Source organism: Archocentrus centrarchus, chromosome 8 (genome assembly GCF_007364275.1).
Source record: "Archocentrus centrarchus isolate MPI-CPG fArcCen1 chromosome 8, fArcCen1, whole genome shotgun sequence".
In the NCBI taxonomy this organism is placed as follows: domain Eukaryota; kingdom Metazoa; phylum Chordata; class Actinopteri; order Cichliformes; family Cichlidae; genus Archocentrus; species Archocentrus centrarchus.
In genome coordinates this window covers 29,005,212-29,030,207 of record NC_044353.1, presented here as the reverse complement: position 1 = coordinate 29,030,207, position 24,996 = coordinate 29,005,212, and the positions used below count along the sequence as shown (strand labels likewise).

The 24,996-nt window shown below is 40.2% G+C and overlaps 1 protein-coding gene across 1 annotated transcript; it reads right to left on the bottom strand.

The window, feature by feature from the left end:
* Positions 1-549: 549 nt before the first annotated feature.
* Positions 550-24,485, bottom strand: map3k3 (mitogen-activated protein kinase kinase kinase 3). The gene is made up of 17 exons (XM_030736450.1): positions 23,097-24,485; positions 16,829-16,917; positions 16,222-16,343; positions 13,470-13,510; positions 12,924-13,023; positions 12,340-12,453; positions 12,002-12,122; positions 11,111-11,244; positions 10,653-10,726; positions 10,361-10,428; positions 9,715-9,810; positions 9,403-9,564; positions 8,493-8,641; positions 7,174-7,305; positions 6,514-6,643; positions 6,250-6,427; positions 550-3,625 (listed from the first exon to the last, which is right to left on the bottom strand). Exons 2-17 carry the CDS (start codon positions 16,830-16,832, stop codon positions 3,397-3,399), a joined length of 1,854 nt encoding a protein of 617 aa, XP_030592310.1. The 5' UTR covers positions 16,833-16,917; positions 23,097-24,485; the 3' UTR covers positions 550-3,396.
* Between the last annotated feature and the right edge of the window lie 511 nt (positions 24,486-24,996).

Genomic DNA, 24,996 nt, shown 5'->3' with positions numbered 1-24,996 from the left:
GTGCCTTGAGGCGACTGCTTGTTGTGATTTGGTGCTATATAAATAAAATTAAACTGAATAAGGTTTGTATTTTATACATAATCAAAATGCTATACAGTACATTTGTGCTAAAAAAACAATCTTGAACTGTCATGTTACAGTGGGGAAAAAAAGGAGTCAAAAGACAATAAAGACCAAAACTGTCAAAAGTGAAGGAATGTCTGTCATGCCAATTCATGACAAAGACCTTTTGTTCAATACATTCTGTTTATCTATCCCACAGGCGGACACGGGCTGTAACAATCTCTTCTTCCTGTGTCTGCCTCCTGTTTTCCCTCATGAGAGGAGTGAAAGAGCCAAAAAGAGAGGAAGAAACAGAATGAGAGAGACAGAGAAAAGAAAAACGAGTGCATCAATCAAGTAGCTTCTTAGTGCCAACAATGAGCTCAGTCTCCTGTGTGTGTCTTCATTTACAGAACTCAATGGATTTGGACCAGCTCGTACTTCCATGCATGTAAATACAATGATAACAATCTGACAACATATTTAAAAACTATTTATTTGGTTTTGAGAGAGCAGGTCACATACTCTATACAGTATATATTTATACATAACATACTATTCTTTTCTTGCTGTAAAATAAATTTGATACATTAGACTTTGCACTGCAAGTCTTGTCATGATACATATAATACATTTACATATATATAGATTTCTACCAGCTAGTCTGTATTCATTTGATTATCTTAGGGTCCTTTATTTCTTTAAAACTGCATCATTTAAAACTCATTTTAGCTGCCTTTAGCATGTAGCAGCTCCACAGAAATATTTTTGTATTAGAGTTAAGGCAGTAGCAAGACTATTGCCCAGGAAATCATTTAATACTGGACTTGTCTGAACCCCGGGATAAACAAAGTCGTCGTCTGGGTTGAACAGCAAACTCTGACATCCAGCGCTGGCTCTGATCCTGTTTGTCTTTGGCGAAAACACACCACTTAATTATGCTTTAATAACACTGAGATCACACACAAATATTCCCAGCAATTTCTTTTGTAAGTTAAACCCCTAAAGGCTTCATTCATGAGCCTCATAGATGGATCAAAACAGTATAGCCAAAGTTTCCATAACCTGTCAGGTAATACTGCCTTTGAAATGTATAGCTAAGGATGTGTGGAAACATTTTTCTGCACTGGAACAAGAACCAGGCAGCCTGAGTTCGTTTTCCACCCATTTTCCACATATAAACCCCATTTCTGAAATGTCTGCAAAACCAGTTGCTTTCAACATTTTTTTTTAATAAAAACTGAGTCCTCAAAGTATCATTAGCTTTGACACAGTCTGAATATAAAAAATATATTTAAACATATATACTTATAAAAATCTAATTGGAGTGGACATGGGGATATAAATACAAATGAAAGAATGTTCACATTTGAAGTAAAAAAAAAAAAAAATCTAATTTTAAACAAAACCCTACAAACATTCATTTTACATAAAAGTGCATCCGATTAAAATTGATCTTTAGGCTAAATCTTCTCAGCTAGAGAGGTCTGCGCCAGACACACATGAACGGGAAGAAGGCCCATCACATTATGGCCTTTAGTTTGAGTTATCAAACAATTAAAAAAAAACCCATCTGCTTTACTTTAATACATATATAATGCCATATCTGGAGCATAATATTTTATCTGCTTCTGTATTTGACACCTATGATATTGAAAAGCTACAAGAGCAGGATGTCTGACAGAGAGACAAGTCACAACGAGAAATTCCAACATGAAATTCCACCCTTCACATCCCTTAAACTGCTAATCAGACTATTAAGCTCAAATCATCAAACTATGCTGAAATATACTGATTTTCAGAATTTACCTGAATGTATTAAGGCAGCATGACAAAGTAGATACTTTTACAGGCAGAAGAACAGTAATAGTGACAGCGCTTAAGAAATTCCATCTTAAATCAGGCATTGCACCTGTGTTGCTCCTGTTTGTGCTTCTCACACATAATTATTTGTTTCAAGTCGCAGAGCGAAGCATGTCAGAAAAAATAGACACTTTGCAATCTTTGACAAGTCTGCTTAAAAAAAAATCCATTTCTGAAAATGTAACTACTCTACGTGGATGAAAAACCAAACATTTTAAACTAATTTGTCAAGTTGGGACTACTGTATGTTTCTTGTTGTATCTGTACATGACACTTCTTTGGTTAATTGACACAATAAACGCTTCAAAGGTTATTGCAGTCTTGATTTCTACTTGTTTCATATATAATGCTGGATTAAGATTATTCTTGTGTCCTAAAGAAAAAGAGCAAAAACAAATCGTCACCCTCCTAAAATAATGACCTAAGGCATTTTTTTAAAAAAGAAAATGTTTATTTTTTGCCTAAATCATCATATTTTTAATATCTGCTTCAGTTTTTTGTGACGTTTGTGAAAAAATGACTTAGGCCATTATTTTAGGAGGGCGATGACATGTTTTGTCTGGATATAGGGATATGGAATTTTGTCCACATATTTAAATATTTGAGGACTATGAAAATGTCTTCAGCCCAGCTATATATTTGGTTCAAAGATTGCATAATGATTATTTTCCAGAGAAACAGATGTTTAGATCTGTTCAAATGTAATGCAATAAACAGAAAAACAAATGGCTGTGGTGGATCACTGTCTATTGAGGATACTCCTACCAGACTTTGTGCATTTGCCTCTTACGATGAAGATACCTAAATTTCCTACCTTCCCTCTTACCACGATAACTAAACCGTGCAAAATAATGTATAAATTCTGTTGGGCTAAAACCTGAAAAAGTGCATCACAAATAGCTTAAAACAGGAGTTGTAGTTTAAGAGTTGAAATTTCTTTGTCTCAGAAAGACAGAGCTGGACAAGATGGGGAGAAAAAAAGGAGAACAAGCCTGTCCATTTAACGCTATTGTGGATCAGTAGCTTTCAGCATACACTTTCAGCCTATTGTAGCTTTAAAATGAGCTGCAGCCACATGTTTAGATTTAAATACTGGTATTTTTCATAACTGCACAAATGAATGTAAACACAGGAGCTGATGCACAACTATATAACTATATAATTCTGTCTTTGGAGTGCATCATTTGGTGTGTGTGACTGTGTGAGCTTGAATCTATCAAAGACCAGTGGCCCACTACATACTTAATCTGTGTTTTGTTTCCCCCTTGTGGAGACTCTTGCACAAGCACATACTGGCATTTTCCAGGCTTTGTGTTTACTGCCGTGGTCAGTGTTCTTTGAATTTGCTTGTCAGGAATCTTTGAAGTATCAACATCTCAGTCACCTCCATGTCTAGATTTTTGCCATGGATGGGAGCTTATGGAAACTGCAGATGCTGCTGAGACTACTACAGAGGCTACTCTGTGGTTAAGTTTGGAAACCAGGCAGATCTCAACACAGAATCTGGGAGAATGGGTGTCTGAGCAGCTCCTCAGCACTTGGCCTGTGTTTGGCTTCCACAAATATGCTGCGGATGAAGTCCCGTGCCTGGTCGGAAGTGTGCAAGGGTAGCAGTGGGTTGGTGGGCTGGGTGGCGATCTTAAATATGGCTGCCATGGCCTCATATTCAGCCCATGGTGGCTTTTCTGTCAGCATTTCTACCACTGTGCAACCAAGGCTCCTGCAAAAGACATAACATTTATCTTACTTTTATGTTACTTACAGTGGAATCTCACAACAAGTTCAAACAAATACCACATATTGTGCCTGTGCTACTCAACCCTAAAGCCTTGCAGGAATGTGTTTAGTGGAAACTTTGGCACACACTGTCTGCAGATGGCCTCTGCTACCTATTTGGGAGGTACAAATCCTGCTACGAGCATTACTCCCCCTGCAGCACTGGCTGAGAACCTGGAACATACCAACTTCTGTAATGACCTGTTTGACTGGCCTTCAGCCAATCACATCACTTGCCTGGTGGGTCACCACCCAATTAGACTATATGAGGGAATGTGGTCTGCTCTGTGTGTGGGAATATGGTAGAAAGTGTGTTTCATACAGCAACCTGCTCACTTTATTACATTTTCTTTTCTTTTGAGAGAACATTGTTTGTCCTGCTTCCCAATAGCCTGGTGTTTTTGCATTTACATTAAAAAGTCTCAGCCTCCCCAACCCCTGATCTTGTGATCCTAATTTCATGTTAAACTGGTGTTTCTGCCCATTAAATTTAGCTGTTTGTTACTTCTATCAAGGTGTTTCCTGTACTTCAGATACAAGAAGCTTTGACACTTGTGCTATTATGCATCTATTTTTTTTCTCTGTCACACAAGTTTCCAGCAGCAATGGCACGTATCATACACTGCTCAGAAAAATTAAAGAAACACTTTGAAAACACACCAGATCTCAATGGGGAAAAATCATGCTGACATCTATACCGATATGAACTGGGTAATGTGTTAGGAATGAAAGGATGCCACATCATTTGATGGAAATGTAAATGATCAACCTACAGAGGGCTGAATTCAAAGACACCCGTAAATCAAGTGAAAAAAATGATGCAGCAGGCTAGTCCATTTTGCTGAAATTTCACTGCAGCAACTCAAAATGGTACTCAGTAGTTTGTATGGCCCCCACGTGCATGTATGCATGCCTGACAAAGTTAGGGCATGCTCCTAATGAGATGACAGATGGTGTCACTGATCTCCTGGACAGTCTGAGGTGCAACCTGGCGGTGTCAGATGGGGATGAAAACATGTCCCAGAGATGCTCTATTGGATTTAGGTCAGGTAAGCGTAGGGGCCAGTCAATAGTATCAGTTCCCTGATTCTCCAGGAACTGCCAGCATACTCTCGCCACATAAGGCTGGGCATTGTTGTGCACCAAGAGGAACCTAAGACCCACTGAACTGGCATAGGGTCTGACAGTTGGTCCAAGGATTTCATCCCCACACCCAATCAGAGTGACAGTCAGGGTGCCGTTGCCTAGCCTGTAGAGGTCTGTGTGCCCCTCCATCGATATGCCTCCTCAGACCATCAATGACCCACCAGAGGATGTCAGGCCCTCAGGCCACCCTCATGAAGTGTGTGTTCTGTTTGTTTGATCAGAGACATTGACACTAGTGGCCTGCTGGATGTTATTTTGTAGAACATCCTGTTCCTGCTTGTATAAAGGAGCAGATACCGGTCATGCTGAGGGTTAAGGACCTTCTATGGCCCTGTCCAGCTCACCTATAATAACTGCCTGTCTCCTGGAATCTCCAGGAGACAGGCAGCTCTTGAGACTGTGCTGGGAGGCACAGCAAACCTTCAGGCAATGGCAAGTATCAATGTGCCATCCTAGAGGAGTAGAACTATCTGTGTAAGCTCTGAGTGGCCCAGGTATCACCTCATGCTACCAGCAGTGAAACTGGCCTTAAACAAATGTAAAACTAGTGAAAAAACAGAAAAGATGAAGTGGGAAAAAATGTCAGTGGCCTCCACCTGTAAAACCATTCCTTCTTTTGTATAGCACACCTGCTGTTAATTTCATTAACAAAGCAGCTGAAAATGATTAACAACCCCCTCTGCTACTTGGACCAGATCGATATCCCAGAAGTTTAATTGAATTGATGCTATACTCCGATCAAAAATCTATTTATTTTTGTTGAGTAGTAAATAATTTGAAGCAAAAAATGTCCCATTGTTAGTAAACATAGATTGATTACTGTACTGTAGGATTATATTATATCACTAAAGGAGCCTAGCTTTGCTGTCACTGGGCCAAAAGCAGGGTACATCCTGGACAGGTCACCAGTCTATTAAAGGATATGGGTATATATATAAAGATAAATATGCATGTGTGAATAAGATTTATTTGACTTGACAATTCTAAACTTTGTTGTTTTTGTTCTACTGTATGTTAACTGAGTGTAAGTTGTTTTGTTAGTTAACTGAGAGACACAAAAAATATGGATGTTGCTGTAAAGAAGACGAGGTTATGGGTGCACCAAAAACACTGTTGTTGGCAAGGAGGCACAAAAAGATGTACTCAACATGCAGGTCCCGAGTAAATACACAAGCTGTAAACTGGATTAAGAATAAAGTTTTAGAAGTCCACGGGAACTAATGTGGTTTTTGTAGTTTGTGTGGCAACTAATGCATATATGCAACACCATTTGGACCAATTCCATAGTAACTTCTGCTCTATCCTTCTAGCAAACTGTGTGTCAATAAGTGTTTTGAAGCTATGGACAGGTCAGCTTCAGTTCACCACACCTGCTTCATCAACTCAGACAAAACTAAACTGGAGTGGATTTTTTGGTCTTACCAGACATCAGCTTTCCGTCCATAGCCCTCTCCACTGATCACTTCCGGACTCATCCAGTAGGGGGTGCCGGTTACAGAGCGCATGCCGGTGCCAGACATGCAGATGGTCTGGAGCCTCTTGCTGGCACCAAAATCACCAAGCTTCACGTTGCCTGCTGAATCCCGCAGGATGTTGGCACCTGAAAGCCACAGTTGATATAGAGCAAACATTTATTTTCTTTCTGCGCAGCATGATGACTCAGTATCTGCAGTTAAACAGGACTACCTTTGATGTCCCTGTGTACAATCATGTTGCTGTGCAGATAGGACATGCCTTCCAGGATCTGTCTTGTGTATTTCCGGGTGACATTTTCTGTCAGGGCTCCGTAGGCCTTCAGCTGATCTTTGACTGAACCCTGATGGGAAGAAATCACAGGCTTTACATTGTAATATTAAACAGTTCAACCAGTTTAAATCACAGATAATGAATACAAGAAAGAGTAAAGACAACCAGCTAAAAAGTCAACTTGTGCAATAGCAAACCACTAGGTCTAAGTAAAGAACAACAAGTTTCCTTTTCCTACTTTAGTAACATCTTTATCTCACTAGTTTCTGGACCAGTTAAGAAGTCGTCCAGATACTGTGACCAAAAGTGAGTACCTGTAGTGTTTTGGCCCCTATAATTTAAATGTAGTGGTTGAACCACTTTTCTGACTGCCTAAAAATGTTTATATTGTCAGCATAGCATGAGGTCAAAACATTAACCCATGGGAACTTGTTGTCCTTTGTGCCTACTCTCCTCCTGTTTCAATTTCATGCCCTCATATGTTTCATCAGTGCTACATGCAATGGAAATGAACACAAAGCCTGCAGTTAGGCGAATGATTATTATGAAAACGATCACTGCTCTGGTTGAATCTGTAAAATGAGAGCTGCTGGGACTCACCCCCGGCATGTACTCCATGAAAATGGTGAGAGTCTTCTCATTGTGGTCCCTCAAACAGCCGTAGTACTGAACAATGCGCTCATGATGTAGGTTTTTCAGCAGCTGGATTTCACACTCTAAAGCACTGACCTCCTGCACAGAACAGTACAAAAAAAAAAGGAAAATTTAAAACTGAGGATTCAAAAAACAGCAACAAATAAGCAAATAAATAACACAAAAGATGTCATTTTTGATCATCTTTGCATCTTTATTGGTTTGCAAAATGTTAAATGTGGATTTCAGATACAACTAATCAGTTAGCACTAAGCACTCATAACAAACAAATGCAACCATAAACAGAGGGATGACAAACAGGATTTTATGACTGCATGTGGAGTCTGCCAAAAGTGGAAAGAGTCAATAAAAGCCAACTGCACAGTTCCCTAAAAGAAGTTCCTGTGTTTACTTGAGAGAATTAGGCCACAACAGAGAGAGAGAGGGGGGGGGGGCTCAGAAGGACAAAGTAATTACCAAGTCTCCACACTGAAGCTGGTTTAATAGAAACAAATACTGATTCACATCTGCCACAAGCAAGGGGTGGGAGTTGGGATGTGAAGGGGTAACAGGAGGTCAAGGCAAATCAAGTGCTGACCCATCACCCTCCGCCACCACTACAATATTTGGCTCCTCTTAGATACAGGAAGTGACAGTGCATGTTTTCTCTGTGGCAGACAGGAAAAGAAATTAAAATGGGGGCGGGGAGTTGATTGAGGAAAGACAACCACTACGATGCATTCCACTTATAGCTCGTTGAATTTCCTTCTAGGAGGCTTTTATTTTTTTCTCAGGGGATAAAATAAAATGAATCCAGAGCTGTAACTAATGTGTAGATGTTGGTTGATTTATTAATCCCATGCTTGGCTAGTCCTGCTAACAATCTGCATTCCAGCATAATGGCCTGAACAGATCATTATATGAAGTCATACTTGGCACATTTACAGCTGGACATTGGTCCAGATTCATGACTTGTTAGTGCTATACAACCTTAAGTTTGATCTTTTACAACAACAACAACAACAACAACAAAAAAAAGCAATTTATACTCATTATTCATGAGTTATATAGTAAAAAGTGGGTGTGATGTAATTTCCTGACAAAGACAGTACAATTTTAATGTGCCACCAATAGGAAAAGAGGTACCGCACCAAATGACATGGTGGAAGTAAGAGCACCAGGGAGAGAAATGGTGAAAACACACATTAGAAAAAAAAATCCTGTGTCTGTGAAGGTATTTGTAAAGTTAAACCATCCATGTCAGAGAACCTCTGCTAGCGTCTCACCTTGCTGGTCTCAGGACTGTCGGGATCAAACTGGACTTGCTTGGCAGCCAGCTCTCTCCCAGTATCCACATCATAACACAGGTACACCTGACCAAATGCCCCCTGGCCCAGAAGTTTTCCTCGGCGCCACGTCACTGGAGCACTTGGTGCTGAAAATAAACAAACAGAATCACTGTTGTTATTTTTTGTTTTAAGTAAACATTCATGCAAAATATTACATTTTGCATGAAAGAGGGTAACATGAAATATAACAGTGCAATTTATTCTTTTACACAAGTTCCAGCCTTTGTGATAGACTTGGCTTAACATTTCCCACAGCCATTATTATTTGCATTATTATGGTAAGAACTAACTCATCCGGGATTTTTAGTAGATGCATCTATGGTCTTTGAAAATGCTAGGTGACATTGTTCTCAAATTATCGCGTTCACAAGATTTTCAGAAAACCTGACCTCTGAACTTTATTGTCAGGTCAAATGTGCCGAGATTCAGACTCAATCAAGTTTTTTAGTAGATGCATCTATGGAATTTTAACATCCTAGGTCACATGGTTTTCAAGTTAGCATGTGCAAAACTTGAAAATTGGCCAACAATACCCCATCATCATTTTTAGCTGAGAGGTGAAAATTTTCTGCCAAGCTCAGTTATATTTTTAACATGATTCATTTTTAGTCCCACTATAATTTTGCTCCTGTGGATAATTTTATGAAGACATGGCTTATATACTGATACCAATGAAACATTTGTTTTCTTTTTGGTGAAATATAAAAGGAACTCTGAGAAAACATGATTGTGATAAGCTTCAGCTTAAAAATATCATTACTGGTGTTGGCCATGCAGTGACTCATTTATTCTTCTCCATCATGCTCTCTGTGTATAGACATTTTGTTAAGAGCTAAGCTAAACTCACACTTATGGGCAACAGAACGATCCTGGGGACGCAGCCTGCCTTGCGCGTCGACCTGCTGCCAGCTGCCCAGACTCTCTTCACTGCCGTTAAGTGACCGCCTTGAGGGCACTAGAGTGAAAAGGTTTCCCTGAGGGCGACGAATCCGTGGAAATGTTCGGCGACCTAAAGGAGAACAGGAAAGAGTGTGGCTTAGATCAATATAACCTTGTGAATGGGGAGACTAAGCAGGACTATACTACAGATCGATGCAAGAAGAGAAACTGAGCATACTTGAAAAAATGCTAGATATATAGTAGACACTGTTAGTCTTACCTTCACTGTGGTCCTTATAAGGGAGGGAAACATGGTACCTACGAGGAAAGGTGCCCCCCTTCCCTGCCACCCTGTCATACACATGATTCTCCCGATCTAAAAAAAAAAAAAAAGACAAACGTCCAGAGTGTCACAGGTCAGCATGAAGCTGTAATTCAACAACAGTTTAGTTAGCTGCACAGTGTCACATACCAATAATGTGAGCTTTTTTGATACTCTACGTTGTAGCTTTTACTTACAAAGAATGCAGCAGAGAGTAGCTTGAACTTACCGTTCACATAGGCTTGCAGCCAGTTAACATAATCACTAACAAGCAAACACTAATTAATAAAGGTAGATCATTGATATTAGAAAAATTATTATTAATGATTGTATGCAATAAGTAGATAATAGATCAATAATTAATGTTGTCTCCTCGGCTTATGAAAGGACAAGACAGTTTGCTAAAAACATGAAGACGCTGTGGTAGTTGCGTAGTCCATTAAAATCTTCTGTCATGTTCTATCCTCGTGGCTTTGAAAACAATTGAAAGTATGAACTTTATGCTCATCACACTGTGTGCCTTATTACATGAGTGCTGAACCACATAACATTTTTGCATAGTTACTGGGAAAAAATATACAGAAGTCAGAAGCTTGGGTCCTACCTGAGCACTCTTGACGATTATCGGGGTAACTCTTGGCTCTGTGCATGCGAGACTTCCTCAGTGAGGGGCTGTGTAAGAGGAGAAGGAAAGACAAAGATTGAGCTATTTTGGGAGCCTAAAAAAATAATAATTTTTTTATCAGACAGAATTAGGTTCCTTAAATAAAACTTTTTACAGTTATTTTGCAAACACCAGTTCTAAAAATCTAGTGGAAAAATGATAAAATAAGACATGAGTAATGAGTTCCTGGCAATGTTATTTTTGCATTTAGCAGGCAGAGCTTGTTTGTCACCTGTCTGAGTTGCTGTCCAAAGACTGGCAGCTTCCAGAAACAGAGTTCTCTGCACTGCTCCAGGGATCCAGCACCTGCACAGGGCACGATGGAAAATTCAGTGTGTCCATGTCTGTGTGCATGCACGTGTGCTTTGTGTACACAGAGGATTGTGTTTTTGAAAACTTTCATTTTCTGTAAAACAGCTGCATTGCAAAATAGAGATGAGCAAATCAGGGGAATTCACTGTGTACTTTGTTCAGTTTTTACTCTCAAACTTAACTTTAACTTCTTAGTAACTTGTTTACAAACTCTCATCATGTCAGCCACACAGTCCATTAACAACCAACATCAGAAAAGATCTCAATTCAATCTCATGTAAGCAAATCTTAAAAGTCCTGATCACAAACATACAGCATCGATGGGAATTCTATTATAAGGTGTTTTGTTTCCCCATTATGAATAAAGAGATGGCTCACGCATTGATCGCTGGTCTCAGGGATGAACTCCCCCTCACTGTTTATGCTGGTGTATGAACCTTGGCGGGCAATCCTCTGCTGGCGTTCAGGGACATAGCCAGGAGGTGGTGAACTACGCCCTGTGTTCTGAGAACCTGGGATCAGACAGAAATTGTAAGAATGTGTATTAGCTAGTTACATGTTATAGAAAAACTTCTTTGCCTAATTTTTAAAACTATTAGGCTCTGTTCCCCTCTACTGGAACTGATTTTTGTGTTTCTGGAGTACACATAAAAATCAAACATGTTGCAGTTGAGACAAAGAACTCAAGGACACATCCATGATGTAATTCTTGGTTGTCTTCCTGCTGAGCAACAAAGAAAGGAATACAACAAATGACTATGCTGATTGCTAATATTCTGCCCTAAAAGAGAGCACCTGTTGAGAATTGGTTTCAGCAATTATGGGCTGAATTGTTATGATGCAAAGCTTTCAAGTTCTCTAGGAGCCACTTTGACCCGTCCTGCTCTAGAGGGGGAAAAAAAAAAAAAAAAAAAAAAAAAAAAAAAAAAAATCTACAACAGACCCCTGGTCCGCCACACTAATAGCATACTGTAATCTGATTGGCTGCTGTCCAGCAGGCATCGTCTGGTGATGGTGAACAGGAAAAGGAAGAGGACCCGTTGCAAGAAGGGGAAGCAAAAGAAAGACCAGTATGAGAGAGTAAAATAAGGAGACAGGCAGGGAAAAATCAAGGCAGAAAAAAAGAAAAGAAGCAACAACAAAAATGCAGCATGACAGCTACCCAAAACTGATATTTCACTAACTGTTAAAAGAAGTAATCTAATCAAATCTCCTTTTTCAAATCAGTAAAATTAGAACATTAAAGACAGTTGAAGTCACGGTATTTACCAGTTGATAGGTGACGCCCTCTGGGCTCAGAGCTTTGGAACACTGTGCTTACATCTCCAGTGGACTGGGATGACTTGATCCTCACCTGCTTGCATGGCAAATGGTGGGAGGGGGAGGATGCCTGCAGTTTGGGAAAGGAGAGGAGAACCGAAGATGTGAAAAAGGCCTCAACACATTTAACAATCACATCGCATTAAACCAGTTAGTTTAAGGCTGATAAATCAGGAACTCAGGTTTTTCACAACTTGGCTCTGTGGTGAAGAAATGGTAGTGATGCAACTATATACTGTAAATACACGCCCAGTGTGTGTGTGTGTGTGTGTGTGTGTGTGTCTTACATTGCTGTGCTCCTGAGTGAGAAGCAGTATCCTGATGCTCTTCATGTTGGAGCTTCGGTCTAGTAAGTCGATTGCCTTGTCAAGGTCGTCCTGTCCTCGCAGAGGAATGGACAACTGCCAAGAAGCAAGACAAAAAAGAACACATGCACGCATGTGCGTGCACACACACAATATCAAAATGACATGGAAACAAATTATTGCAAAAATTTATAAGCATTCACAGGTTGCTCGACAAACCTAAAATGTACAAACATGAAATTAGATAAACAGGGAGGTACTATAAAAGAGAATTGGAACTAATAACTGATGATTCATTATTATTTTTTCCATTTACCAAATAACTTGCACTTCCTCAACAGAGGATTTACTACCATTATTTATTTTAAGAAAATATCTTAGGATTTTAGATTACTATTGAATGAAACAGACCATCTGAGGATGATACAGTAGCCAATTCTAGTATCTTTTACTTGATTCTGAACATGTCTGGACTCGGTGATCTGTCACATTGTTGAGTAATGTGAAGGAGCACAGAATAACTTGGGGGCAGGTAGAGCGGGAGGATGCACAGTGCAACACTTTACCTCATTGTTCATATAATGTAGGTCTAGTTGCTGGCCAAAGACTGTCTTGACTTTCTGCTGAATTTCCTCAAACTGCACAGGTCGCCCAAACACCAGGATCCTATACAAATAAACAAAGCACTGAATTATACAGACAAACACATCATGAAAGATTTGCATCAGCTGGTAAAGAAACTGCTTTGAGTTACATGCACACATGCAACAAAATACACACAAGCTGTTCTTTTTAGTGTGTGCAGATTCTTTTATGTACACCTTGCATATTTGTGGTTTATGCTGGCAGTCACTGGCTAACCACAGTCCTTTCCCTTTCTATTCTCCAGCTCACATACCATCCTGAATTAAGTACTGGAGTGTGTGTTGAACTGTGAGAAGTGCTCTTTCATGAACTGGAACATGTGACAACAGCTGCATGCCTAAGTGAATGTGTTTATGTCTCCTGCATGAGTTATTACTCTCTTTTACTTGCATATGGATATATGCTACTTGAAAGTACGATACCCGCACACAGAACATGCATGTTAATGCAAACCACACCAAACTCACCTCCTCTCTCCTGAGAACTCAAACTTTATCCTGACATCGTCCTGAGAGAAAACAGAAATAGGAAGGTCAAAGAGTGCTTGTACAGTAATCTGCAAAGGTCTCGAGACATTCCCTATTTCTTTATATTTTGCTCCATAGGAACCAGATTTTTGTGTGTGTGTGTTTTTTTTTTTTTTTTTTTTAAGTGAGCAATAGTTCTCTGGGCTTTCTGAAGCTTTTTCTTTGGACACTGGATGCCTTTTTACTCATTTTTTAGTCCAGCCCTTGATTGTGACCAGTACTTTTTAATATAAATAAAAACCTATTTAAATCAAGGGATCAATCAGAGTGTCTACACATAACTGACAACTTAGCAAGATGAACAACATCTGAAATCATGTCTTTAAGAAATAGAAAAAAAAAATATCCAGCAAAGACCTGACACAGGACCTGAGAGATGCACCTGACTCTTCAGTTGATCCAGCTATTGTTTGCCAAAGCCTCATCAGAAATGGTCTCTGTGTAAGGGTGGCTATCATTCTTAGGGAAGGAAAACTCAGACAAAAGGCTGAGTTATGCCAGATTACAAAGAACTCGACTGAAAGTCAGCGGCAACAGGTCTGATGGAGTGATGAATTCAAATTTCACATGGGCTGAATTTTTCAATATGACAATCATCCCAAACACACACCCAACGCTCTAAAAGCATACCTGAATAGGAAAGAAATTACACACAGTGGAACACTATCAGTCATAGATTGGCCTCCCCAGAGCCCAGATCTCAGGATTCCTGAAACAGTGTGGGATCATCTTAACAAGAGAATGGAGCAAAAGGCAGTCAATATCCAAAAAAGAGTTTTGAATGCTCTTCAAGAAGCCTGGAGAATTATTCTTGAAGACTACTTAAAGAAATTACAAGAAAGCTGCCTAAGAGAGTTCAGGCTGTGTTAAACAATAAAGGTGGTCATACCAAATATTGACCCTGAAGATTGTTAGAATTGTATAAACTCTGTTTTTGCATTATGTACTGTATTTCCATGTATGTTTGCAGATGTTTCATTAAATGTTGCAACTATTTCCCATTTTCCTAGCAAAATATAAAGAAATGAGGGATGACGCAAGACTTTTGCACAGTATTGTAAATGGGATGTCTTCACCTGTGGTTCTTGCACAAAGACAAGGCAATCTATACCACTTTCATTTCTCCATCAGGAGAATTTAGAGAACTTACGTACACTCATAACAACTGCTAGCAAAGTTACTGAGATTATGTGGATGGCAGAGCAGAGAATGTCTTGTCATGAAGCAATGGTTCTACATTTTAGGAAATAAACTTATTCACCTTCTAGCAGAGTTAGATGAGGAGATTGTCTCCTGACTGACAATCAGAAAACATGAGGCTACAGCCAGGATCTGGTTGACTTAGCTTAGACTGGAAACAGAGAGATCAGCTAACATAGTTCTGTCCAAAGGTAACAAACTACACCTACCACAAGCTTTAAAGCTTACCAACTAAGTTATTTCCCATTGCTTTCATTTGCACAAAAACCAAAGTGTAATACTGCAAATTGAGTGCATAACTATGGCTTAGAATTCAGGATGTTGACCATGAACAGCAGCTGCCTGGTTCAAATCTAGACACAGACCTTTGCTGTATTTTTCTCTCTTCCATATAGTAATTTCCCTACAATTACTATGCCCCATTATACGCAGTAAGTCCCAGCAAAAATTATTCAAGCCCAAAACGGTGAATTGAGGTTTTAACCATTTGTTTCTAGTACAGCTTAAACAGTTACTTTGTGAGCTTTTTCAATATATTTGGACAGAGTAGCTGTTCCCCAGTGTCCAACCTTTCTTCTAAGTCTATCAGGTGTTGATACAGTTCCATATACAATGTGCAGATATAAGAGTTATATCAATCTTTGGATGCAACTGTTGCAAGAAGGTGAATGAGATACTTTCCCACAACATTGCTCTATTTGTCTCAACACTAAAAATTATGTGCTTTTGCAAAAAGCTGCTTTTTTAAACACAAGCAGAATATACTTTTAGAGAAGAAACTAAAAAATAAATTCTGGATGTAGGAGTAGCGAAGCCGTGAGTGGCTTTGGAAATTCATGTAATTTTGTTAAAACTGTGAACCGTGTGAGTCAGGAGAAATACTAAAAGCATCATAAAGTTTGCCAAATGGTTATGACCAATTACACTGAGCTCTATTACAGCAGTTTTCTCAAACAAAAATTCTATACTTGACACAGTTGTCCCTCCTGCGTTCTAGATTCAGGGTTTCAAATTCAGTTGGATTTCAAAGCAAATCTCACTGTGGCTGAAGAGTCATTCTGTGGGCTGATTACTACATTTATCATACATCATTCTCAACTCAACTACATATGACTTACAGAAAATGTATTTCTATAAAACACAACACATTTGTTTAAGATATAACAGCTAAGAAAGCGGTTAATGAAGACAGTCAAATTTATGGGGTCTAACCTTCATTTAAACCTGTGGTTTAAGGGTCTTCAGAACTACATTACAAAACTCTAGTCTTTTTAGGCTTAACAAATCTTTAAGTTGTATATGCATTTGGGACCAGTGTGTTTCATCTCTGATTTGTATGAGATCAAATGTAAGATCAATTCTATTTTTCCTGGGTTTACAGCTTAGATTACGATGGCAACATTACATTAGCTCTTTAGTCTCGTTAATCTTCTGAAATTTTATATAATTCACTCTTATTTTATAGATAAATTGTGATGGACTGATGCTGTACCTGTCTGTTGGCCTGTGCTGGTGTCTTGGGTTTACCGCTGTCATAAGACAACACAGGCTGGCGCCGTGTCATCTGGAGGGCAACGAGGTCCTTCATTATAGAGTGGAGAGCCTGCCTCTCATCTAGCGAGGATAATGGGTTGGCAAAAAACACACAATTAGAGTGTGGATTAGCAAATGGGTGGTGTGAGCATGGCAGAAAATGAAAGAGACATGAGCTCTGCACTAAAAGGTGTGGAGGGACAATTAGTCATCTTTAACTGCAGCTATATTGGAAACAATCCTGTGACAGAGTATTAGAGGCTGGAAAGAAGTGCAGTGTTTTTGATATGCTTATTCCCACATTTGATCTCAGGGCAAGTTCTGTCTTGGCTGGACAAGCTCATGAAGGGAAAATATTCCCCTTGTGTAGCTTGGAAAGACATCATACAGCCTTGGGGCAGTCGAGTGAACCAGACCCCTATCACCAGAATGTTGAAAACCAATCCTTCACCTGGCTGTCTGGAGCAACAGCTCACACCAGCTTTGGCCTCAGGCATGATGATGTTTGGTTATGTGTCTGTTTTTATGTTATGCTTTAAATGTCTGTTTAACATCAGAAGACTTACTCATTGTGGTGCTGTTTGCAAACGAAGTCTACAAACCGGTCTTCAGAAACCTGCAACTTGTCTCTGCTGTGCGAACCACCTCACAGAGCCTAGTGTGGCAAACAGAAATCAATTAATTATGAAAATAAAGCACGCAATAACTGATGGTAGCACATGTTTTGGGAGAAAGGACACACACATCATGTATGCCAGTAATTCAGCCAATAAGAATATCACTTTACTGGTAAATGTTATGGTGATGAGGAGACAATAAAAAAAAAAAAAAAAGGAGACACAGAATGAAAACAGAAGCTTGGCATGACAAAGAACCTGTTATTTTGTACCCATCTCATATGCAATTAAAGTAAAGAAATTATACATTAGCGTTTAATGTGTTTCAGAGAATCTCATTTTCATTTACAACATAAATCTCTTCTCATGCTGGATTCCTTGCAGGCACGTAACCTAACCCTGCAGACCACAGACCTAAAGAGTTTTTCTGACTGGAAGGCTAAGCGAATGTGAAAGCGTGCAGTGCATGTGAGAATGTGTGTTGTGAGTTTGCCCATGAGAAGGAATGACAGTTGGAAACGACTGAAATTCAAGCTGCCCTGGCAGTGATTATTCTGGCCCTGTTCATATGGGAAAAATGTTCTTTGTGAGGAGTTTTCTGCCATTTCAAGTATCTACCAGCTTTAAACGACGCCCTTTGCACAAGCTGCAAAACTCCGCTGTGTCATAACTCCATTGTTGATGTTAAAAAGGCAATATTATCAGCCCGGTTTAAGGCGTCAATAGCATTATAAACTGAGGCATTTCCTTCAATGGAGAGGGTTTCCCTCATATTTGTACCAATAAACCACAGAATTTAAACAAATTCAGCAAAGGCTGAATTTGTTTAAGAGTTTCTTGTGACTTTGAGGTCTTTTAACACAAACTTTGTTTTCACAAATTTAAATATTGTTTGGTAAATCAGATACAACTGACTGACTGCCAGCAACTAAAGTATAAAATCATTTTATTTATGGGCTCCCCAAGAATGAATCAACTTCTTCTCACCCAGTTCCGGTACCTCAACAAGATATCTGGTGACATTACGTACAATCTGTGTACCACACTGCATCCTTAGGAACACTTTTATGACCAGCAACTTGAAGCCAAAGACCCTGACATGTGCTTCAGCTTTCCTGAAATATACTGTAGCAAATTAGTCTATCTACACAAGTTCTAGCATTAGATGCCTAGTAAGCCTTGAAAACTAAGGACTGATTAGATTTAGAACATAACGGTGACAAAAATTAAAAAAAAAAAAAATCTGGTCAAAGAAGGTCAGACAAGAAGTTGAACACTGTCTGAGTCTGGAGCCAACAGCAGAGGTTGTCTGTCTGTACTCTGTAGTCAAAAGGCTGTCTTAAAGGAAAACAGGAACAAGAGAAACTCATGTACATAAAATAAGCAGCATCGGCACCTGAGGCAACTCATTGACTTTGTGGATTTCTGGGTAATAATCACCCACAGGAATGCAGGGCATGTCCGTCTGCGGTCGCCAGAGCGTTGCCACATTGCTTTCAAGCTTATGCTTCTCTCATGTTCCCCTGCCAACGGTGAAGGTGCCAAATAGTTTTGTCCTTCAGTCCTTGAACTTGTTTATGGCATTAAATAGCCAAGTAAATAGAACATGGAGTTTATGTAGTGTGAATTTCTCACTGCTGCATTAGTGTACAGTCACTTCAGGTAACAGGGAGCAATTACCTCATGGATTACCTAAAAAAATGTGTGAGAAAGAGAACAGTCAGCACACTTTATCTACAAACAAAACCTCAACTCAAGTGGTCCTTACAGTCAACAGCACAACAACAAGCCTCTCTGTCTAATCCCCAAGCTACCCTCATCTCTCTCTGCCTTCTCCTGATTTTAATTACCTCCCAAGCGGAATGTGGGGAATTCAATGGAGAGCAAAGCTGCACTGTACCAGTCCAGTCAGCTGTGCCTGCTTTATTTTCCTTGTATCGCATTTCCAGGACTAGCAGGATTTACATGGATTTTCCTCCACCCTTTCTTCTCTGTCTGCTTTGAGAGGTGTTTAGTCTGAGGCTGTTTTTCTCAGCCATAGTCCCCTGTCTCAAGCCAGTGATGCATTTGGACTGAGGGCTTCGCGGCAAAATCCCATGGCCTGGTGTCTGTCCTGTTTCAGGTGCACATGTGCTTTTCATTTAGGGCAACCCACCACATTTAAATATTGCAATCTCAACAAAGACCTGGTGCTTTTCTTGGCTGGGTGAAGTTTTAGAATGACCTCTGTAGTGTTTTCACACATGAAAATACATTGAAAATCAAAGCCAATGTGCAAATGTGTATCAAAATCTGAGTTTTGGAAATCCTGTCCATTCTACATGTTATGCAGAAGAAACACTGAAAAAGATGTAAAGACAGAAAGCTGGTTCCTTCTGTTGCATTTATGGGTATGCTTGTACAAGCGCTGTGAAAAAGACAACTTTATTTTAAAGCTAATATATAGTAGTACATCCTGTCAAAGTACCACATCAAGTCCCCAGAGGGCAGATGTTTCCAGCAAATGAGTCCATTGCTTAGTCTTCAATACAAATACGACAAAAATTAAACCCTTTCCAGTGTGGGATAGGGAGTAGCTTATAGTGAAACTTGTTATAGCTTCATAGATACATTCAAATCCAGCCTTTCAGACCATCTTCTATCTGTCTCCTTTCAGTACATCATCATGCAAAATACTGCAAATAATACGTATTTACTTAGTGTTTGCATTACACACAATCACTTCTCTCTTTGTCTTTAAACAGTCACATGAAGTTATGAGAAAGTCTGTAATGTAATTTTAGTGAGGCAAATGGTTTACATTTACTCATCAGGTAACAGTTTTTTTTCTGCCTCCCTTTGATGCAATGTTCTGATGTCTAAATAACCTTTGGATGCTTAGAAAAAAGGGTTATTATTCATGTTTTCCAAGGTCAGTTTAAAACAGTAATCTTTGAGAAAACAAACCTATATTTCAGTTACATTCAGCTAATACACAGAAGTCCTGACTTGTCATCTATAAATCAGGCGTATGCCTTTATATGACCATACCTAATGTGGTCCAAAATACTTGCCCTGTTGACTTCAGTTATTCTTTTAAACTCTGTCACATTTAAATATAGACCTCTACATATTGTAAAATGACTATATTGACTATATTTGAGTGTAGGTGTTTGTTATCAGGCTCTCACAGACTTCATTGATATACTTGATCTTTCCTGTGCTGCTCTGGAATTCAAATTCATAAAAATAGCTGATGACTAATTTAGTTGTTATAAAAATAAAAATAAAAACATCTTAATTGGTCTTTTTTTTTTTTTTTTTAATGTAAACACTCAGCTTACCCACACAGGTTTGTGACTATGCTATCTGAATCTGTTCTGTCTGAGAGCAGATGTTTATTAAATTGTTTGATTCAATGTGTAACTGCAATTGGGTTTTTGCTGCAAAATAGCACAACCCCTTTCCCCTCTGTGAAGTGCCACCTTATCATGATGGAGGGGTTTGCATGCTCACATGATTCCAGGAGCTATATTGTCAGGGGCAATTTGCTCCTGGTACGGTCTCTCTAGGCAAATTAGTCCTGGGTGAGGGGCCCAGACTTTGTGCAATTCAGAAAAACCTCTGTGATGAAGGAAAAATATGTTTTGGGGGAAGGGGGGCAATAGACTGTCAGTGGTTCGGTGCTTTTTAGATCATGTGGCTCAATTCTGTAATTGATTTTGTTATATCATCAGAGCTGCAGCCGTATGTCTTGGACACTCAGGTAAAGAGGGGAGCAGAGCTGTAAACTGATCACCACCTGGTGGTGAGTTGGATCAGGTGGTGGCGGAGGATGGTGGACAGACCTGGCGTACTCAAATGTGTAGTAATGATGCATTGGGAGTGTTTGGCAGAGGCCCCAGTCCACAAGACCTTCAATTCCTATCTCTGGCAAAGCTTTAACAGCATTCTAAGTGAGGCAGGGGACATAAAGTCTGAGTGGACCATGTTTCGCACCTTCATTGCCAAAACTACTGCAAGGATCTGTGGTTGCAACGTGGTTGGTGCCTGTCATTGTGGCAATGCCCAAACCTGATCGTGGACACTGGCAGTGAAGGGGTCCCATCAGGCTTAAAGAGTCCTATCAAACTTGGGTGACTTGTGGGACTCCAACAGACAAGTACAGACAGACCAAGTGAAGTGCAGCTCTGGCAGTAGCTGAAGCAAACACTCAGGTGTGGGAGGAGTTTGATGAGGACATGGAGCGAAGACTTTTGGTCAGCTTTGGCAAGTCTAGCAAACCATCAGGTGACTCAGGAAAGGGAAGGAGTGCTGATGTCCTCAACTGCAGATATAGTCAGTCCTACATCCCACTGACACTTCTGTGGTGGAAGCAAATTCTGGAAACGAGAGGGATGTCTGGTCCGTCACTGAAGTAGTCAAAAAGCTCTTCGGGGGCCGGGCCCCTGAGGTGGATGAAGTTTATCCGGAGTTCCTTGAGACTCTGGGTGTTGTATGACTGTCTTGGTTGCCACACCTCTGCAGCATCACATTGAAGTTGGGGACATTAATGTTGGATTGGCAGACCATGGTGGTGATCTGCCTTTTCAAATAGGCAAATCACCCAAGTGTGAGCGTGAGTTCCAGTTTCAGAGAGATCACACCTGAGCCTCCCCAGGAAGGTTCTACCAGGGTGCTGAGAGGAGAGTCCATCCATTAGTCGAACCTTGGATCAAGGAGGAACAATGTGATTTCCATCCTGGTCATGGAACACTGGACCAGCTTGCCCAACAAGTCTACATGTGCTTTGTGGACTTGAAGACATTCAGCCACATCACTTGGGATATCCTGTGGAGGGTGCTTCAAGAGTATGGGCTATTCAGTCCCTGCAAAACTGTAGTGAGAGCTTGGTTCACATTGCTAGAAGTAAGTAAGTAAGACCCTTCCCGGTGAGAGCTGGACTCTGCCACGCTGTCCTTTGTCACTGATTCTGTTCACAACTTTTATGGATAGAATTTCTCGGTGCAGCCAAGTAGTGGAGGGTTCCCGCTTTGGTTGGTCAGAATCACACGTCTGCTTTTCACAGATGATGAAGTTCTTCTGGCCTCATCAAGTGGTGACCTCCAGCATGCACTAGTGCAGTTTGCAGCTGAGTGTGAAGCAGCTGGGAGGAAAATCAGCACCACCACTGAGCACCAAGTCCACGGCCCTAAGCTGGAAAAGAGTGGAGTGCTCACTCCAGATCAGGGACGGGTTGCTGTCCCAAGAGATTAGAGCAGGAGACTTACATTTGGATTGGCACTGCATCTGCAATGACGCAGTTGCTGTGCTGGTCTGTTGTGGTAAACAGGGCTGTGTGTGAAAGCAAAGCTGTCCATTTGCAGATCAATCTACATTCCTACCCTCACCTATGTCCACGAGTTCTGGGTAGTAACTGAAAGAACAAGATCATAGGTACAAGCGGTAAAAATTAGACCCTGGGAGGGACAGAGTAGAGATGCTACTCGAAATGAGACAGTTGAAGTGGTTTGAGCATCTAAGTAGGCTGCCTCCTGGGCACTTCCTAGATAAAGTGATTCAGGGATGTCCTATTGGGAAGAGGCCCAAGGGCAGAAATGACACAGGCTGGAGAGATTACGTCTCTCAGCTCGGTTGGGAATGTCTCAGTGTGCCCTGGATGATCTGGCCAGGGATTGGGAGGTCTGGGCTACTCTGCTTAGACTGCAGCCCTCATGACCCAAACCCACATAAGCAGCAGAAAATGGAATGGAAAAGCACATGTGCTATTAAGCTAATAAAACTGGGAAGGAGGGCTGTTATATAGTCACTATGAAATGTATTTTTAAAATCTTACCAGTTGAAAAGGTATATTCAACACTGATCAGATTACAGTGGTTAATATTTTCAAAAACCTAACTTCCCGAAAATATTAACCACTATAATCTGTATCTATTTTCAAAGTTTTTTTGTTTTTTTCCAGCATTTAACACTGTACATCTTTTTAGATAAACTCATTTGAGACCAACAAAATACTTAAAAGTTCCAGGACTTAGCCTATTCATTTCTAAAACAAACAAACAAACAAAAAACACCCAACCTCCTTAAATAATGAAACATTTTTACATTTCTGTTGATACACAGGTTGGATTGATCCTAAATATTCCAAACATATAATCCCGACATTATTTTTCCTCGTACATTAACACAGCATAATTAACACCTGTCACTCCCCTCAGGTGTAGCTCACAACCCTCACCTGTCGTCTCAGGAGGTCAGGATAGGACCGAGCAACTCGCGCGTGCAGCAGACTGGTCACCGTAGTCTAGCGGCAGGAGTGACGCAGTAGGTCCAGCTGTTAACGTCCATCAGCGTCAGAGCGACACACCGGAGCGAGTGTGAGAGTGTAAAGGCGCCATCGGCGGGGCTGACCCCCCCAGGTACCGGGGCTTGTCTTCTTTAATGGAAAGTTAGAGCACACACAGAAACCGATTCTATCCAGGTTGTAAAAATAAGCACAGTCACATCAGGCAGCTGTAAGCTTCACACAGAAAATGTTCCGATGGGAAAATCTACATCAAACCGCTCCAGCTGTGTCCCAGAGGCAAACTTCTGCGCCGCTGCAGCCTCGGATCCTTGGAAAACTTAAATTTCCAAAACATCTTTAAAAGTTACACGAGAAATGAGAGTTTTCAGACCGTCCGGACAGAAATCCGTGTTCCATTACTATGTTAAATACGCACAAAAACTGGCAAACCAAAGTGTAACAATAACCGTATGGCCTGTATGAAATCCATTTGTGTGTAGCAGCTCGCCAGGAGGAAAAGACCTTACGATTTCCGTGAGTCTGATGGCCTCTCTTCCTGCTAAGTTTGCAGATTTTCCTCGTCCGTGGTTCCAGGTTTGAATCCAAAATATTCTAGGCAGGAGATGTCTCTATTCTTACTGCTGCGTGGTCTGTAACTGCATCGCAGTGCAACGTGAAAAAGGATACAAACATAACCAGGCAAGATTACATGAAGGCCTATCTGGCCTATAACAAAAGTGCAGATGAATTTAATTGAAAGAGCACCGTGCTGAGTTCAGATTAAACAGAACACAGACTGAAGGGACAATGGCAGAAAAAGTACTACCTTTTCAGTTTAATATATACTTTAACCAGATTCGTTATTTCAAGCAAAGCAAAGTAGGATAAAGTCCATCGATGTTTAGACTTCGCAGGGCTGCAGACTCTAAAAATACAGATCTCGGAGTATTCATGTACGAACCAAACTGAAATGTAAAAAACAAAAAAACAAAAACATAAATTCTTAGAGTTCAGTCTGTTTTCAGCGACAGTAACAAAAGCTCTCTTTTGGTGTCTGGAGCCATCGGTCGTCCACAACTTTTCCGAACCAAAACAAAGCTAGAAATAATCTTCAGCCGAATACGTCAAACTTCCTGACAGAAAAAATATCGCCACCGGAACCAGCTTTTATGCTTCAAACAACTCATGAAAACAGCTCGCAAAGGTTGTATCCGCGTTTCCCAAATGCTTTACTGTCCGCCATCCATACGTAGGTAATAATATTGATTTATTCCCAGGAGGATTTCAGACTACTAAACTATCCAAATTAACGCCGTGCAGCCGCGGGGACGCGCTGTTACTTGGTGGAAGTCTTCTTACAGGAGCGCGCACAATATTATTAGTGGGGCGGACCAGCTGTGACGTCGTGAGGCATTTAATGCTGCTAAAAGAGTTGGAAATTCCGAATTTGAATTCTTTGAACTCTAGCATGACTGTCTTCATCCGTCTAATTAACTCATCAACTGTTCCTTTAACCGTGAGCAATCACTTGCATTCGCTCACCGAATTTAAGTGAAATGTCAGTTTATTCTCTTGAATATGTCTATTTTATTTTCGCTTCAACAGTATCGGATCTGGATTGGAATACTTAAGTAAAAATGAACAAAGGTTTAATCTTTAGTATATTATAGTATTATTATTATTACAAATACATTTCTTTGGAGATTTATTGCACTTTCTTGCAACAATTATATGTATAGTACAGCTGAGTAGTTTATCCAAAAGTATATGTTTTTACAGCTCATTTGTTTTATATGTAAAATATTTATTTGTAGAACAACTGAATCTGTCAGCTCAAAACAGCAGAGTAAAA